Source organism: Aureobasidium subglaciale, assembly GCF_000721755.1.
Source record: "Aureobasidium subglaciale EXF-2481 unplaced genomic scaffold scaffold_30, whole genome shotgun sequence".
NCBI lineage: Eukaryota > Fungi > Ascomycota > Dothideomycetes > Dothideales > Saccotheciaceae > Aureobasidium > Aureobasidium subglaciale.
This window is the reverse complement of record NW_013566965.1, coordinates 207641-223715: the sequence shown is the minus strand read 5'-3', so window position 1 is coordinate 223715 and position 16075 is coordinate 207641. Positions and strand designations below refer to the sequence as shown.

At 51.8% G+C, this 16075-nt stretch overlaps 10 protein-coding genes across 10 annotated transcripts; 3 read left to right on the top strand and 7 right to left on the bottom strand.

Moving 5' to 3' along the window:
• Window positions 1-776: 776 nt before the first annotated feature.
• Window positions 777-1126, bottom strand: AUEXF2481DRAFT_8641 (uncharacterized protein; the record flags this gene model as incomplete). Its single annotated transcript, XM_013484369.1, has 2 exons — window positions 777-1048; window positions 1102-1126. The coding sequence occupies 2 exons, from the start codon at window positions 1124-1126 to the stop codon at window positions 777-779; spliced, it is 297 nt and encodes a 98-aa protein (XP_013339823.1).
• A 475-nt stretch (window positions 1127-1601) lies between these two features.
• On the bottom strand, window positions 1602-3917 carry AUEXF2481DRAFT_69986 (uncharacterized protein; the record flags this gene model as incomplete). Its single annotated transcript, XM_013484410.1, has 1 exon — window positions 1602-3917. The coding sequence occupies one exon, from the start codon at window positions 3915-3917 to the stop codon at window positions 1602-1604; it is 2316 nt and encodes a 771-aa protein (XP_013339864.1).
• A 403-nt stretch (window positions 3918-4320) lies between these two features.
• Window positions 4321-5139, top strand: AUEXF2481DRAFT_8639 (uncharacterized protein; the record flags this gene model as incomplete). The annotated part of the gene is made up of 1 exon (XM_013484368.1): window positions 4321-5139. The coding sequence occupies one exon, from the start codon at window positions 4321-4323 to the stop codon at window positions 5137-5139; it is 819 nt and encodes a 272-aa protein (XP_013339822.1).
• A 438-nt stretch (window positions 5140-5577) lies between these two features.
• Window positions 5578-6213, bottom strand: AUEXF2481DRAFT_49745 (uncharacterized protein; the record flags this gene model as incomplete). The annotated part of the gene is made up of 1 exon (XM_013484401.1): window positions 5578-6213. A coding segment is annotated over one exon (636 nt), but the record flags the coding sequence as incomplete, so codon positions are not given.
• Window positions 6214-7032: 819 nt separating this feature from the next.
• On the top strand, window positions 7033-7997 carry AUEXF2481DRAFT_8637 (uncharacterized protein; the record flags this gene model as incomplete). Its single annotated transcript, XM_013484367.1, has 3 exons — window positions 7033-7144; window positions 7212-7855; window positions 7911-7997. The coding sequence occupies 3 exons, from the start codon at window positions 7033-7035 to the stop codon at window positions 7995-7997; spliced, it is 843 nt and encodes a 280-aa protein (XP_013339821.1).
• A 687-nt stretch (window positions 7998-8684) lies between these two features.
• Window positions 8685-10292, bottom strand: AUEXF2481DRAFT_8636 (uncharacterized protein; the record flags this gene model as incomplete). Its single annotated transcript, XM_013484366.1, has 1 exon — window positions 8685-10292. The coding sequence occupies one exon, from the start codon at window positions 10290-10292 to the stop codon at window positions 8685-8687; it is 1608 nt and encodes a 535-aa protein (XP_013339820.1).
• A 261-nt stretch (window positions 10293-10553) lies between these two features.
• AUEXF2481DRAFT_8635 (uncharacterized protein) lies at window positions 10554-11104 on the bottom strand (the record flags this gene model as incomplete). The annotated part of the gene is made up of 2 exons (XM_013484365.1): window positions 10554-10598; window positions 10652-11104. 2 exons carry the CDS (start codon window positions 11102-11104, stop codon window positions 10554-10556), a joined length of 498 nt encoding a protein of 165 aa, XP_013339819.1.
• A 568-nt stretch (window positions 11105-11672) lies between these two features.
• AUEXF2481DRAFT_44207 (uncharacterized protein) lies at window positions 11673-12201 on the bottom strand. Its single transcript, XM_013484398.1, has one exon. It carries the CDS (start codon window positions 11901-11903, stop codon window positions 11691-11693), a length of 213 nt encoding a protein of 70 aa, XP_013339852.1. The 5' UTR covers window positions 11904-12201; the 3' UTR covers window positions 11673-11690.
• AUEXF2481DRAFT_83204 (uncharacterized protein) lies at window positions 11673-12833 on the top strand (the record flags this gene model as incomplete). The annotated part of the gene is made up of 2 exons (XM_013484413.1): window positions 11673-12149; window positions 12201-12833. Exons 1-2 carry the CDS (start codon window positions 12036-12038, stop codon window positions 12831-12833), a joined length of 747 nt encoding a protein of 248 aa, XP_013339867.1. The 5' UTR covers window positions 11673-12035.
• Window positions 12834-13410: 577 nt separating this feature from the next.
• Window positions 13411-15914, bottom strand: AUEXF2481DRAFT_101892 (uncharacterized protein; the record flags this gene model as incomplete). Its single annotated transcript, XM_013484434.1, has 3 exons — window positions 14000-15914; window positions 13845-13942; window positions 13411-13783 (listed from the first exon to the last, which is right to left on the bottom strand). The coding sequence occupies exons 1-3, from the start codon at window positions 15692-15694 to the stop codon at window positions 13411-13413; spliced, it is 2166 nt and encodes a 721-aa protein (XP_013339888.1). The 5' UTR covers window positions 15695-15914.
• Between the last annotated feature and the right edge of the window lie 161 nt (window positions 15915-16075).

The following is a 16075-nucleotide window of genomic DNA, read 5'->3' as shown; positions in this document are numbered from 1 at the left end:
TGGGCGTAGCCTAACGGGTGAGTCCGGACTTCACTGCTCATGTACCTTGGCAATGGAACGTCGTTCTGCAAATCCTGGTTAAGCTTTAATAACGTTCAGAGATGCTCTCAAATCACAGACCCTCCAAGATGCAGGCAGGATGCTACGGATACACATGCTTCAATTGAGGGGTTCATGCTCCTCATCATCAGGCAGCCCGTTCGGTCTAACCACGTCCCTCGGTCTATTTGCCGTTCGACATGACATCTTCAACCAAAGAGGGGTGTGGGATATGTTTGGGTTGCGATGGCTGCATGGGGCAGGTCCTTGTGTGTGTGGTCATTGTTTTGTTACTTTTGAGGCGTTCACTTCACTTCTTCTGGAAGGGACCCAGTGAGCCTTCATGCTTCGACCGCGGGGCAGACATGTATATTGAGGCCACGTGATATGGCTGACGTGTGGGAGAGAGCTCCGTGCTAATGAGCTTACTTTTAATTCCTGTTAGGGCGCCTGTCTGTGTGTAGAATACAGAGAGTAACATACGCGGCTGGCTCGTCATCTTTCAAGCACCAGCAATGGACGCGATGCTGCCTTGGTATCTCCTGCCGCTTCCATCCTTAGTGGCCGGTCAGCCTGGTTCCGTTTTGGATTGCGCTGTGACGGCGACTGTAACCTCGAAGTACCAGTCCCATATACCCAAGAGGATCGATCTGATCTTGAGGTGGCCATAGCAGTGCCTTCCCGTGGCCTTCTTTTTTCTCGTTGGTCGTCATCTATCGTTGGCAGGTTGGGATCCATCACACGTGTTTGGTGGATCCAATGACCTCTCCTCGGACCTTTGTCCAGTCAATGCTGGAATCCATGGCTTCGTCGACCAAGCCGCAGACCACCACGTTGTCGCCGCGAATCATGTAGAGTCCATGCGGTGTTTCTGAGCTCTCTTCCGGGTCGTCTTGAGGACGGATGACACGTTCGACAGTTTCCTTGAGGACGAGGTTGGTGACTTGATCGCAAGACACAAGGGTGCCTATTAGTGTGCGTCCATCGACGGTGATGATGAGGATTTTCTCTACTCAAAATGTTAGCCGCTTGTTAAGATGGTCAGGTGACAGTGCTACTGACTGTTCATATACTGGTTCAGCGACATGGTGGTGGCAGATTGCCGAAGCGCGTTTGCGCCTGGCTACAGGATTCCTTCTGGATCGATGCGCGTAGGAACGGGAAACAAATGACCGTGAGCGATGGTGCGCAGGTAACTTTCCAGGAGTCTAGAGGTAAGGGAGTGTGGGTGAATAGTAATTTGTTTGGTGCAATAGCTTGTCGAGACACGGGATGGAAAGCTCTTAGGACATCATGTAGAACGGCGCACGGGCCATGCTGTTCTTCATTCCAGTGAGGGACACCCTGCTTGTCGATACACTACCGCACTTGTCCACACTTGTCTCAGTTTTTCATATCGGATAGCAAGTGTGTATATTGTTGAAATACTGGGACGCTTCGGCTAACTTTGCAGCTAAAATTCAAGGAAACGTGCATGTTGAGGATGCGATTGATCTAAGCTGCAGTTTTTTACGCCAAACTCCTCCCAATGACCCAATGATACACGTGAGTAACCGCTCCATCTAACACCATAGCCTGATCGTTCCATCGGCACCTGCACTAACAAGCCATGGCTCGCGAGGATGCCATTCCACATCCAGAACTCCGAGTTCTCCCGTGACCTTGTGACCCTTCAGTACCTTCAGGGGTACGATCAGCGCATTCTCCAAGCTGTCACCTACAACCTTGCCGTGGAAGACTTGCAAGCTACCATCATCGCTGGCATCTGCGAACAGAGGGTACTGGCCAGAGTTGGGGTGGTAGCGCACACTTCTAATGGCCTTCTGATGGTATCTCAACGTCTTGTAAGGTGTGGCGGCAAGATCCATATCGTGCCACAACAGTCTTCTGTCATAGGAACCAACCAACAAGTTGTCTCCACCAGGATGCACATCGATCGAACTGATCCATCGAGCACCTGGCTTCAACTCCTTGTCGAGCTTCTGCTGTTGGAGGTCGTAAAGACGGATGGATTGTCTTGTGGCGACGAAGAACATTGGCTTGGTGGGGTGGAATGAGCAAGTCTGAGCGATACCCTTTAGGCGGCGGAATGGGTGTTGTGTGAGGTGCTTGGTAAGTGTGTGGATGGCTACAGCAGTCGAGGTGGCGGCAGGCGAAACTGTGCTGAGGTAGTCACCGCGACGATGCCAGTTGATGACCTTGACTATGGAACGCATAGTGCAAGTGAGAAGGACACCCTGATCTTGTAGCTTTTGTGACTCAGGTCTTGACCATACAGATGATGGAATCTTCCTCTCAGCACCGGCGTTCGTGGTAGCGGGTTTGGCAGCGTATCCGAAACCAGCGTCGATGACATCCTTGCTGGCCTGCTCGATTTCAGGCGAGCATAGAGACAAGGGAGTGATAAAGTAGACTGTCTCGCCGGCAGCTGCAGCAATGATAAGAGTGTCGCGAGTAGGTCTCCACTTGACAGCATTGACTGCTTCTTCTGACGAAAGCTTGACGCTGTATAGTTGGCGACCAGAGAGCAGTTCCCAGACTCTGACAGTACCATCGTCACCACCACTGGCGATCAGAGTACCAGTAGGACTGACTGAAACGCAGCGCACACGACCTACGTGGCCCCTGTAAAGAGTGGCGCACACAGTAGGGAACGGCCTAAGATCGTCGGGAGAAGGAAGCTTGGGAAGAAGAGACTCAGGGTCGATGTTGAGCTTGCTTCTGCGAACACGAGGAGCCAGGTACAAATCCAGACAGCGCTCGAATCTCTCCTTGATGAACTTTTCGTAACCAGGGACCCTGCGGAGAGCCGAGTGATCGGTGGGCAGGTATTCTCTATCTCTGTCTTCCTCATCGGCCTGCTCCCACGCCTTTCTCTCCTGAGCGTCGGGGAGATACTCCGGTGGGGGATGGTAAGATTCGGCATATCCTGGGGGCGGCAATTTGGGAGCGGGCATGTTCATGGCGTGGTCGGCTCTAGGAGTCTCATCTGCCCAGACATCGTAGGTTTGCACGTCGTCGTCCTTTTGTTCCTCCTCGCTAGGCTCTTTCCATGGCTTGATTCTTCCTTCTCTAATGGCTCTGACAATCTTCATGACACGCTTGGCTTCGTGCTTACTGGGAATAAATCTTCTCTTGGGCTCAGGAGCAGCACTCAGAGGCATGATCTCAGTCTTGCTTGTGAACCATTCAACCATGTCGGGGTAAGGGTCGTAGCCCTCGCCAGGAGCTTCGTTTCTCGTCAACTTTCTCAGAACCTCCAACTCATCTCTGCTAAGTTCCAGAGGCTTGCCAGTCTGGGGGTCGGTCAGACCAGTCCAGCCCTCGGGGAGCTCAATGCTGTCCAGAAGAGCATCCAGAGCTGCGCCCTTTGCGGGGCGCATGATCTTCTTGCCGTTGATATCGTAACCGATGTGAGGGTATGAGTCGTAGAAGGAGAGGGGAATGTCTCCGATTGTGTTTTTAGCATCGCCAGCATCCGAGTCGTCCGAGTCGTACACGGGATCAATCTCGCGGTATACGTATCGCTCATTGCCGTTTGCATCTGTGGTGACGATGTAGTTGGGCTTAAGGTCTTCGTCGTCTTCATCGGCGCCGGCTCCAGAGTCTGTCGTTTTGAGGTTGCGTAGTTGGTCGCGAATGTCTTGCTCGTCGTCCTCGGAGGGGATCTCGTCGCTGTCTAGCTCCTCTTCTTCGTCCTCATCGTCCTCCTCATCCTCGTCTTCTCCGTCAAATTCCACCTCTTCACTGTCATCGGACTCGTCGCCTTCAGACAGAATGCCTTCGAGGTCGCCATTTGCAAGCTCCTCGCGCGGAACGATCGTAGGCTCCTCGCGGGTAGCAGCCTTACGTTTACGGCTCTGAGTTGTAAGAGCCATGTTGATTTATTGCGACAAAAAAATTGTCTTAAAGTCGTGTTTTCCGGTTCGGGGTTTAAGAAAAAAAGTTAGGTCCTCCCATTACGCACGGTCCACAAGACCTCCGCGCCATCTGCTCTCCGCCGTCATTCTCTCCGCTGTTGGGTCAATATCTCACTCACAGCCGGAGTCAACGCACTATTAAGATGAATGGGACGGAGCGTAAAAGAATGGCCTGTGATGCGTGCAGTATGATTCGACGTCTCTTTTGAAAAAGACGTGCAAGACTGATTACTTAGGGGATCGTAAGCTGAAATGTCCAGCCGAGCACCCTGAATGCTCGCGATGCGACGAGGACAACATCACTTGTGTGTACTCCAAGCAAAAAGCCATGGGAAGACCAAGAAAACGCAAATTGCAGAATATGGATGGACCATCTAGAGAGTCGCCGCGACAGGCATCTTCTGCAGAGCCCAATCTTTTTGACGTTACAATCGAAGGGCTTGATCCATTCGCTGGTCAAATCGACTTCCCTGGATTGGACTTGCGTCCAGACATTGCTAACGAAACTGGTTTCCTCACAAGTTCTGCGTCAGATGTGCACTCGAACCAGTCATGCGCTTGTCTGTCCTCTATGTACCTATCACTGGACAATCTACGCGCCATGAATACTTTCAGCTTCCCCTCTAGCTTATATTGTCTTCGGGAGATGCTCGCGACTGCCAAATCATGTATTGACTGCCGAGTCTGCCCAGCACAGTTCCTCACTGCGACACAAAATGTACAGCTACTTGGTACTCTGTTGCTCTCTCTAGCTGAGCGTTACAATCGAATCCTCAAGACCATCAACTCAGATGCGAGGATTGCAGAGGAGTCAAATCGAGTGAAGACCCTTGAGATTAGCGGTGGTGGCACACTTATGCCAGTCCACGACCCTATGGGCAGACTAGGCTCAACGGAGCCTCTAGTACTCGAATTGATACCCTCAGAATGGAGGAAACTTGCGAAGAAAGTGGTGAGAGCCGAAGTCTACGGAACTTCCGATGCAGGCCGTGCTAGCTTCAAGTCCGTCTTGACAACCTTGGAAGAAAGGCAGGCTCTTTGGCACAAGATGGAGCCAACTGATGATTGTCCTGACCCGGAACGGAGAAGACAAGAAATGTACACTCGAAACGATAATCCCATATGCCTGACGTTGGCACGCGAGGCAAAGAAGCTCGTGGAGCTCTTCGACTTCAGTTGAGAATGATAGATCTGCCGACTTTTTATCCGCGACTCCAACGATATATACTGTTGACTGAGAGTTGAGAGTTCAGGTCTGCCTCAATCTGGCTAGTGTCGCCATCATGCCCTCACTAAGGGCTTCGTCGGTCTGTGGTTTGTTGACAGGAGCATCTGGTACCGGGGCTGCCTTTGGTGCGAAAGTCGTTCTGGGAGGAGGGGCAAAAGCTTCCGCCATAGCCTCCTCCTCATCGGCGCCAGGCTCATAGTCATCCGCCAGTCTAACATCCGGCCTCCTGTCCGCATCGGAGGTGCCCATTGGAGTGCTCACACCCTCCGGGATAGTCACAGTAGGAAGGGCAGCACCGATACCAAGTCTGGCAGCCACTCGGCTATCCTGTTCGATATTTGCTTGCGTAGGTCTTGAATCTTCTCGACCAATGCGACGCTTGGCTTTGGTCACGCGGAAGGGCTCACGGACAGATTGACACCACATCTTGACCTTCTTGTCACCCCAGCCAGCAATGTGGGACAAGTCTTCAGGCCGTGCGTTGACAGAGGTTCGAACGCTACCAAAGTTTGAGACAAGACCGACTGCGTCAGTCTTGTTGATGCTGCGAGGAACAGTTATGAACTCGACCAGATTGTCGGCAAAGGTAGCAGCCTTCTGTGCTTTGATACCAGTTGGAGCAGCATTCTCGCAAGATTTGAACAATTCCAGATAGCGGCCAGCCTCGTTGGCGCTCCAGGTCAGGATTAGTGTGACATTGTTGATTAGAGAAGTTTTAGACAGCTCTTTCAGCGGGTCTTGGTGATTCTCAATGTCTACCATGACAAGGACAAGGCGAAGGAGGTATTTTTGGCCTAACTGGCGAATTCGTGAATAGATGTACTCAGGATGTAGGCGATGATATTTGAGAGATAGGAAGAGAGCGCATGTTGTCTGGCCGAGCACGAAGTCGGCAGGGATATCAGAGTACTCCCAAGGCAAAGACTTGATGCTGTTCAAGATGGGGTTACCCTTTTGGCGCGGAGAGACAAGGATTGATGAGGCTGATTTGCGAGCAGGTAGAGCTTGGGGTGTGGGCTGGACCACCTTGCGGGCATTGTCGGATGCGGGTGCAGGTGGAGAAGCACGGGAGTTGGGAGCAGTAGTACGATCAACAATCTCAAAGAGATCACTCTCGTCGCCATATTCGTCGGGCATGGTGATGTATGCTTTGTGTTATATGGACACAGACATGAGGTGAATAGGCAGGCACCCTGGAGTAGATTAGAAGGAGCACACGCGAGTTCAGGGATCGGCGGCAATGACGCGCTGCACAAGGCGTCTCGACCCGTCGTTCGTGCCTTCCTCTCAGCGGACGCCAAGAGCCTCTTGCCCTCAGTCAGCGGGCGGAGTGAACGGGTTGGCTCTCAAGTGACAGGAAAGCCTTCATCAGCCACTGTCCATCCCACACGACATCAGCTCGCTCGAATTATACGGATCCGCCGGTCGGCACAGCGCATGAAACATTGGGCGTAATACAAAGCAGGCTTTGACTAGCACTCGAACACCCACGCCCAACGACAAGCAAACAAAGACGCCGACAATCACCCTCCTTTGACCACCCGCCCTGCATCCACCTTCACACATCATCATCGCCAGCGCCATCGTCATCGCCATCGACTTTCCGCATCGCGCCCCTCGGTCGACTCGCTCGTCGCACGCATGCCGACGTCGCCTGCCTCGCCGCCTTATTACTACCAGAAGCAGCCCGTGATTCACAAAGCAGCGCCTGTCTCAGTCGCACCACACACTCCGCCCTCGCCTGCGTCGGTGCGCATGTCTTCGTCGGCTCATAATGGCAAAGACCAATCTTTCCCTACGCCGCCGTCGTCTTACGTTCCGACCAACTCGCTCTCCGCTCTCGACATGAGTACGCACAACTCGACCCCTCAACACCGCGAACCCGACATGGATATGGACATGCCGGATGCTGAGGCTCCGTCATCGCGGCCGACGCTGCCGTTGCTCTGTCAATCCCGTAAGGCTTGACCCTTGTTGTTTGTTTAAATGTGCTTTATTTGGTTAACACAAAGTCTGCCGGATAGCTCATCCTATCTCGCGGCCTCACCCAAATGAAAACCTCATCAATCTCTACGGCCTGCAAAGCATCGCCAACTCGGTTCGCCGAACTGACCCTGCCACGGGCGAGAAGATCAACAAACTGCGCAAGTCGTACGAGGGTAAGGTCAAGAATTTCGGCCTCAGCGGAAAGAACAAGCCCACCGACATCAACGGCGAGTTGAGAGGTTTCATGGAGTGGGACGAAGGATCATGGTATGAGCAGCGCATTCAAGGTAGAGAACTTGACAAGGCAGAGTCATCGCCCCTCATGGCCAGGTTGAGTCGCGCTTTGATCATGAACCCCGGTACCCTCCCTGCCGATGAACACAACAAGTGGAAGAATATCCTTGGCCTTGACGATGGTAACAAGACTCCGTCCCAGCCTGCTTCCAAGGTCGCAGCCCACCCGCAGATGCTCAAGGCTCAAGCCTCGTCCATGCGCGCATCCGCACCAGCTTCGCCACGCGCTTCGAACCCGAATGGCATCCGTCCAGATCGCTCAAACAAGAAGCGCCGCTACGATGAGAGCAGTTATACCGGTTACAATGAGAGCTATCAAGAAGATGATGGCTACTCTACTGGCGGTCTAGATGACAAGCGAAACTCTGCGACCAAGAAGCGCCGAAAAGTATGACCTACCCCTTTCAAGTCTGCCCGACTTTCGCTGATCGATCTCTGAAAAGGACTTTCCCACAAACTTCGAAGGCTCTGGGAATTCCTCCTCAGCCTTCAACAATGGGATGCTGGGTGTTGGCGTCAAGAGCTCATGACTTGATACCACCCACTGATCCCATCCATCTCATAATCCTGGACGCCTTCTGATACCACATGGCGAACATTTTCATCCTTCGCCCTTTCCTTACTTCTTCTGCGGTCCGCCCTGCTGTACCAACAAAATCTCCTGTGCATACCCTCGACTTTGGTTTCCTGCTTTTCATCCTTTGATCTCTCAATTTTCTCACCGGCGTTACTACAAAAAATGGATGCTTCGCGCTACGGGGGGAGTCTTTTCTAGCAGGCGTCATTAACCACTACTCTGGAGGGGTGGTCTTTACGGGAAAAGAAACACGACCGAGAAACGGATCTCAAAGAGACCAAGATATACAACAACAACAATAACAAGCAAGTCACAAAAAAAAACAGACAGGAAGTGTACACGACGGATGCGGTTGTGACAATAGCAACTATCATTCAGTATTCAAGTCAGTTTACGATATAAAGAATTCTTCAGAAAAAATGGAATAATGGAAAATTTATTGAGATATGACATACTTTTGATTGATGTGAGTACTATGTGAGCGAAATGAAAGGCTAATAAAAAGTCGATTGATCCTAGAACTAGCATGAAGAAATCAAGAACAGGGTATGCAATAATTGTCCAGCCAACAGATCGCAAAAAGAACAGTAATGAGGAGACAAAAACGAGATAGGCTTCTACAAACACATCCACTCTCACATTACTCTTCTTCTTCAAACAATCTATCAAAAGAAGTATTCGCACGCATATTCCCAGCCCACCTCTGTCTCTCTTGCACCGCAACCTGAACGCACTTCTCCACTTCACCCGCCCATTCCACCATTTCCTCATCACCCATCTCGGAACTCAGATACTTTCCATCATCCCCTTGCATCATCGTTCCTTGACCAGAAAGAGTGGTTTCTAGAAAGGAAACAGGGAATTGACCGTAGCGACCGGAAAGCAGTTTTGAAATTATTCTTGCCGAGACTGCGAGAGTGGAGAATTGAAAAGAGCGGGAGGAGAGGATGTAGGTTGTTAGGGGTGTTAGGATGTCTTTTGGGAAGAGTGGGAGGGTAGTGTCGAGGTGGGTGGGGTCGTGGGTGGGGATTAGGAAAGAGGTGTAGTGGGTTATTGTGGTTTCTGCTGCTTTTACAAGGTTAGCGATATCGATGATGTTGTAAGCGGGTTTTGCGTAGTTGTCATCGAGGTATACGTTTAGAGTGTTTGTGTTTGTGTTTTCGCAGTAGATTGTCAGGGAACAGAGGAGATCTATCCAAGCGGTTATTTCAGTAATGTTCAGTGTACCGGGGTGGAGTCTGTACTCTATAGTCTTCTTAACAGTCTTTCCCGGCGACACATAGGCGTTGTGGAGATTCTCGAGGTTTACACTGCTGGAGTGACAAACTGAGTATTCACATAGTTGCTCCAATCTAACAGTCGCATAAATCTTCTGAAGCCAAAAGGGAATAGAAGCTCCATATTTGACCAGTGTTCTCCAATCCTGGGCATTCTTATTGGAGTAAGCTATCTGAAGCTCATGACCCAAGACTTCGAATTGACGAACCGACATTGGAAGAGTGTAATTATTACCCTTTGAAGGTTTCCAAGGCTGAGCCATACTAGCACCCAGCAGACGAGGCAAGACGGCTTGAAAAAGCTCATATCCAGCAATTCTGTCAACAGGGAGTAGGGCATCAAAGCAACGTTCAAAAGCTGTAAACATACCCATAACATTCTTCAGAGTATCAAGGTTGAAACCATGATTACCGCGACCGACATGGACGTGCATACCACAAGTTCCATTGACCAAGACTCTGAAGCCAGGTTTGTTGCATCTCTGCTTCAAAGTGTTGATAATAGTGGAGATTTCATCACGCCAGTTCCAGACCAGAGGCTTATTATTGCAAAGCCAGACTTGATTATGAGGACAAGGGGTAGGGTTGAGGAAGTCGAGGATGCGGCCTTGGAGTTCGACGTCACTTACGATAGATTCGTTGGGATAGAATTCCTTTTCATCATCAGCGAGACGGACACTGCAATCGCGAGTGACGACCCATGCGTTGTATGTGTTGTCGGAACCTTGGTATTCCCATTTTGCTGGCGGTTCGGGGTCGACAGGAAGGAGGAGATCATGGCTACCGCTCTCGCACTTCCAGGGGCAAGGAAGGGAGACCTCCTCGCGAAGGGCCTCCCAAACAATGTGATGAGGGGGATACTTATCGCCGTCAGGAGCGAGAGCGAGGAATTCAAGCTCTACGCCAAATGTGGTGATGGAAGGGGACTTACCTGCAGTCCTTGGGGGTGGGGGAGGAAGGGTGTAGGACATGTTTGTGTTGTATGCTGTTTGTTAAATTCTTGACTTGTCTTTCTGAGGTGACTAGAGACGAGGACAAAAGATACGACTATCTTTATAACAACTTGACGTCGGCCTACGAGAATAGGTAAAAGTACAACAACAGCGTGGAACAATGGACCAACATCAATGGATAGAGAAATCGTTTCGTTCATTCATGGCATCTCAAAGAACATCAGAAAGGAAGGTGTTGTTGCCCTTTGTGGCATTGTTTTGGTCATACAGCGAGCCCGCTCATTCAGACTTGGTTCTCTTGGTCTCGGGGACGTCATCAGATTCCTAGGACGATATGTTAGAAGTGTTTGAAGGATGTGGAAGAAAGAATCACATACCTCTTCGGTGATCTTTCTCTTCGTAGTAGTTGGCAAGTTACCCTGTGTTTTGTAGCCAATGATGTTACGGTCACCGATAACAGTGATGCCACAGTTGATGGTAAGATTGACGTGCAATGTAGGAGTGGGCGAGTCAGACTGTGTGGCACTTGTCTTTGCGGCGTTGAGGCTCTGCACAGCGGCAAGCAAGAGTGCTGATAGGCGAGTTGCGTCTGCAAGTGGTGGTGATGCGATCATGTTGCCTGTGCCTTGGACCTTGGTGTCGGTGTTGAGAACTAGGGTGATGGGAGATGGGTCTTCATCCTCGTCTTCATCTTCAGAGTCTGTCAAGCTGTCTTCGGCGGAGTAGGCTGGTGGTGGGTGGTCGGAGATGTCTTGAGCGTGATGCTCCCCATCTTCTGTAGAGGCTCTCTCAAGCATGATCTTGTGACAGGAGTGCATCAGGGAGTCCATGATGATGATTGACGGAGGATGCTTCCAACGAGCAAGAGAAGTAGTGGACTCAAGAGAGGTGGTGAGATAGTGACGTGTTTGACGGAGTGGGAAGGTACAACACGCCGTTGCCGGGGCGAGCGGGACACACTTCTGGTAGTGGAGGATGATAGAAGAAGATGGTATGTTATTGAGTAAGAACAACTTCTTGAAGCTTTCTCATCTATAAACGACGAACGAACAAATGCTTCAAACAACAAACGGACTGAGGAGACAATAGAAAGGAAGAATACGAGACCATCGCTAATGGTACCTACCGCAAGTCTATTCATATCGGTGCATCAATAGGAACAGCGCATGACGCGATTTGGTAGGCGCGCATGAGAGTGAGCTATTGTATTGTCAAGCTTACCCCAATAGCAACGGGTTCCTAGTGTCAAAGGCCATTGACCATGGCATTTTCACTCGGGCCGGGCGAGAAGCCGATAATGTGGTACAAGACAGCCGGAGCGTGGTTGGGTCGCGATTTTCCTATTGTCAGGCGAGCTTTGTTTTCCTATTGTTGTCTGCAAAGCGCTCTGTCTGTGCGCATCCATCCATTATGCGGCTAGAGTGCTTCCCCTTGAGACACACGTGACTGCTCTGCACGAGATGTTTCTTGCAACTGCGACTTTGATGCGAGAGCGACAGAGTTGATGGAGATATGTTTGTGCATGTCGTCGACATTGTAGGAAGATGGCCAGCCCTTGCCGTAGGCGATTGGAAGGAGCGCGGGGAAGCAACCATGACATGTGAAGGAGGTTGCGACTGCCTCATTCATCTATGCTCATTTCACCGCCCTGGTTGACGAAGAAACCGTGTCGCGCAACTTATTTGCAAGCGCCAGTGGCCTCTGTTTATCACTCGTTGGAAGTGGGATATCCACCTACACAAGGACGTCGCTCAATTGACCATGCCGGCATCTTCGAGTCGACACAAGCGACAATCGTCATCAATGTACCGCCCATCCACATCCAGTAGTCTCACAAAGACCGAAGTCAAGATCCATGTCTACGACTTACTACCAGTCAGTCTTGCGTTCTTGTAGTTCAATTCTCCTGTATTGACACAACTCCAGCCTGGTCGTCTCTCCTCCATCCTCTGGACAATCGGTGGCTCCCTCCTACACTCCGGCTTGGTGATCAACGAACGAGAATACGCATACGGCGGCCACGATCGCAAAGGCGTCAGTGGAGTCTACTGGACACGACCCAAACTCGAGCCTCCGGGTGGTACATTTCGCTGCGAGATCATACATGGCTTCACCGTGCTCTCCCAAGAAGAGATTACGGAAGTCATCAACGACACCTCGAGCATATTTCAAGGCACAAAATACAACCTCCTCAGCAACAACTGCAACCACTTCTCCTCGTACCTCTGCGAGAGATTGACCGGTAGACCTGGTCCTGCTTGGCTGAATCGAGCAGCTAGTGTTGGTCTTGCATTGCCCTGTGTGGTTCCCAAAGAATGGATCACCCCACCAGACCACGAGACTGCAGATGGAGAGTTAGTGGATGAGGAAGAGGAGGAGCATGATGACGACGAGAGAGCTGCCATGCTACCTCGTGACAAGAGAAGGAATCGCGACCAAGTCAGCAACCAGCGCATCACTTCGAGGAATAAGACTCCGCCGCCACGACTTGTTCTCGTCAAGGACACCAGTGGTAGGGATATGCCGGCCTGTGAAAGAGCACCGATGCCTAAGAGATGAAGGTGCTTGGACTTTTTGCAGCAACAAACTCAATCGCGGGCCACTGTGTCGCAGGCCTCACATCTAGACTGGTGCACGCCGGAATATGGAAGGCCCGAATATATAGCACACGACTCAGCAGTCATGCGAAGTCGCTCCGACAAACGTCAGGAGCTTGGTGGCGAGGCCTCCTGAGCACGACTGAACGAAGGAACGAATGCATGAGGGAACGAAGAAATGAAACATGCATATGGACTTGGGGCTTAGGAAATCATAAAGGCATCAATGGGAAAGACGTATCAATTTCCCACAAAAGGCAGGAGCGGTATTGTAGAGCTAAAGAATAAGCAAAGCCATCCATGGTGTCTTCGAGGTCTCTGAGGACCGAACAGCAAAAAAGTGTTTTACTTCCAAGACCTTTGTTCACAATGCCTCAATGTCAGCAACCACTAAACTCTTCCTCTCATCTCATCTCGCACTTCCTTGTTGCATACAGAGGACAAGCAACTCCGTCACGCGAAATGCCCAATCACTCACTCTCTGTCGCCTCAGCATCTTTCTGCTCCACTCGAAGCCGTATCCGCCCAATCTTGCTACCCTATCTCATAGGAGCCGGACTATTCCCCGCAGCAATAGCAGCCGCAGCCTCTGCAGCCAACCTCCTCTCCCTATACTTTCTACCATTGATGATATTCTGCAATCTCTTTCTCTCACGCGGATCGTTGACTTTTGTCCAATCCAGGTCTTCGCCTTCCACGGCGTAGTCTTCAAACATGCTAGGGCCGCCGCCGCGGACAGTAGCTGCGTATACGTCGGGAAGATCTGAGAGTTGGTGGCGGAGGTGGGGGCTATCGCTGCCGTTGCCGCCGGTTTGGGGTGGTTGCATGGAGATTTGGCGGTGGGGGTTTGGGATGAAGCCAGAGGGTGTGTGGGGTGGTGCGTGGTGTATTGAGTGGGTTGGTGGTTCGGGTCTGATGGATTTAGGTTAGTGGATGCTTTGGAAAGGTGGGAGTGATTGGGGAGATGGCTTACCTGCTGGGCTTGGGTTGTTCGATCAAGTAGAGATCCTTGGCCCATGGTGGAAGACGCTTGTCGCGCGCGTATAGAAGACCGCAATTGTTGCAGAGTGACTGAAAGAACTTGTTAGCATGGTGATTTGGACTTTGTGATCTTGCAGAGAAACTTACCCTGGGTCCGTTGGGCCCGTCGCGAACAGCCCATACAGCACTTCCGCCGATGCGACAATGACTGCACTGCCAGACAGGGCGCTCCACTTCGGTCAACTTGCCCTGCTCACCACCAAAGGCAGCAGTAAAATCAGGTGTCTCGCGGCCACTAGGACTCAAACTGCGGAAACGCCTCTTCTTCTTGCTTCTCTCGCCTCTACCCATGCGCTCTTCATCACCAGCGCCAGCCTGGGATCCGAAATATTCGTTTGCCAAAGCGGGTGGTGGTGCGAAGCCAGCGGTAGCGCGTGCAGCCGTCTCGCGTCTCATTCTGCGGATCTGGCGCTCGCGATCACCTTCACGCTTCTCGATTTCCTCTTTGCTCAAGACTTCCACACGCGGTTGCCATTCGGCACCGAGATCCTCATTGTCGAAACGCCAGCCAGCTGCTTCTCCAACTGCTAATGCGCCATCGCCATGTACTTCGGCAGCTTCGTTATCCACTTGTCCCCAGGCGTCAATACCACTGCCAATGACGCCAAGCAGGGAGCCATTGTTCTCGCAGTAGTCTTTCTTCAGCTTCAGAACAGCTTCGTATATGGCGTGCGCAAGTGCAGGCACCCACTCTCCTGTCAAACCCAGGTCGGCGCAAGTCTGTTTAGCGAAGATTTCTGGGAAGCCCGCGGGATGCATGAGGGACCACTCGAACTTGTCGGTATAAAGTCTATTCATGAGATTGATCGAGAGTGAGATGATGCAGCGGTGGGCGTCGTCAGGGTTGTGTACGGAGGAGGGCGGTAGAGGTTGGGCAACGGCAGAGACATTAGCGTCGTTGGGCAAGGGTGTTTGGGCGACATTAGGGGTGCTGACACCGTTCGTCTGTGGTTGTTGTGCAGACGGGATATGCGTGAAGGCAGTGGAAGATAGCTCGCGTGATATGGGAGCGCGAGTCGAGATTTGGCGGGTCTCTGTAGTGGGTGTAGGGTTGAACAGCGGGTGCATGACGACAGCAGCATGCTCCTCTAGTTGAGTTCGGATCTGCTGAGAGACTTGCAATGCCAGCACGGGGCGGCGGTCCAAGGGAAAGTCCAGTTCGTCGACAAAGACCTTTGCGAACTGGTCGGGAGTCATGAGAGCCTCGTGCAAGTTCCACAGGAAGCTATCCTTGATTCGGAACTCGGGTGTCATGTCGGGGGCTTTGTATGCGGGCGAGTTCTCGTCGACTCCAAGTTCGCGCGCGTTGTTGGGCTTGGGCAGAGGTGCCTCTGGCTGGAAAGGGGTGACGCTCAGGTCGATGCGGATGGGGACCAGGTTGAGAGGGAGTTGTGCTTGCAGCATGACCTGTCTTTCTGTCATGGCCTTCTTAGGCTTGCCCATCCATTCTCGCCAGATGCCTTGCACGTCCACAGGATTGGTCAGTTCGGTTGACTGCACGGCTCCGGTGCTGACGGCTGTCTGCGACTCGTTCTGCCGCAAACTGCGCAGACCAGTGGGTCGTCGGGGCGCATCGCTGTCTTCCACCAAACTGTCGTTCTCGAGATCCTCCGAGTAGTTGATGGCCGTGGTACCGCGCTTTGTTGTGCGCAATGAAGCGATGGCATTCGGTGGTTGGATGGCAGGCGTGAGTAGCGAATTTTGGTATGTGCGAACGCGTGGTGCGAAACTCGACACAAAAGCTTGCGGACTCTCGGTCCTCGACAAAGAAAAGGCCGACATGGTGTTGGCGGTATAGTGCTGTGTTAGGCTGTGTGGAGGAGTAACAACCAAGTCGGAGCGTGTCGTCGTGTCGCGTCTCAATCCATGCGCCAAGCCTTGCTTTCACCTAAAACCACGCTTGATTCATCCAGGAATATACGCGACCGTAATCATCCACTTCAATCTGCTGTCACCTCACTCGTGTCGTCGTTCCAGTGGGTGAATAATAATCTTGGGCAGCTTCATCAAGGGACCTGCTCAAGCCCGACAATGGACGCGGCTTCACGAAGTGCCGCTAAACTCAAAATCACGTGCTATACCCATCCACCCTTGAGTCGGCACGCCATCATCATCATATCTTGCTACCATCTTGACCATCATCTCAACGTGATCAGGCATACG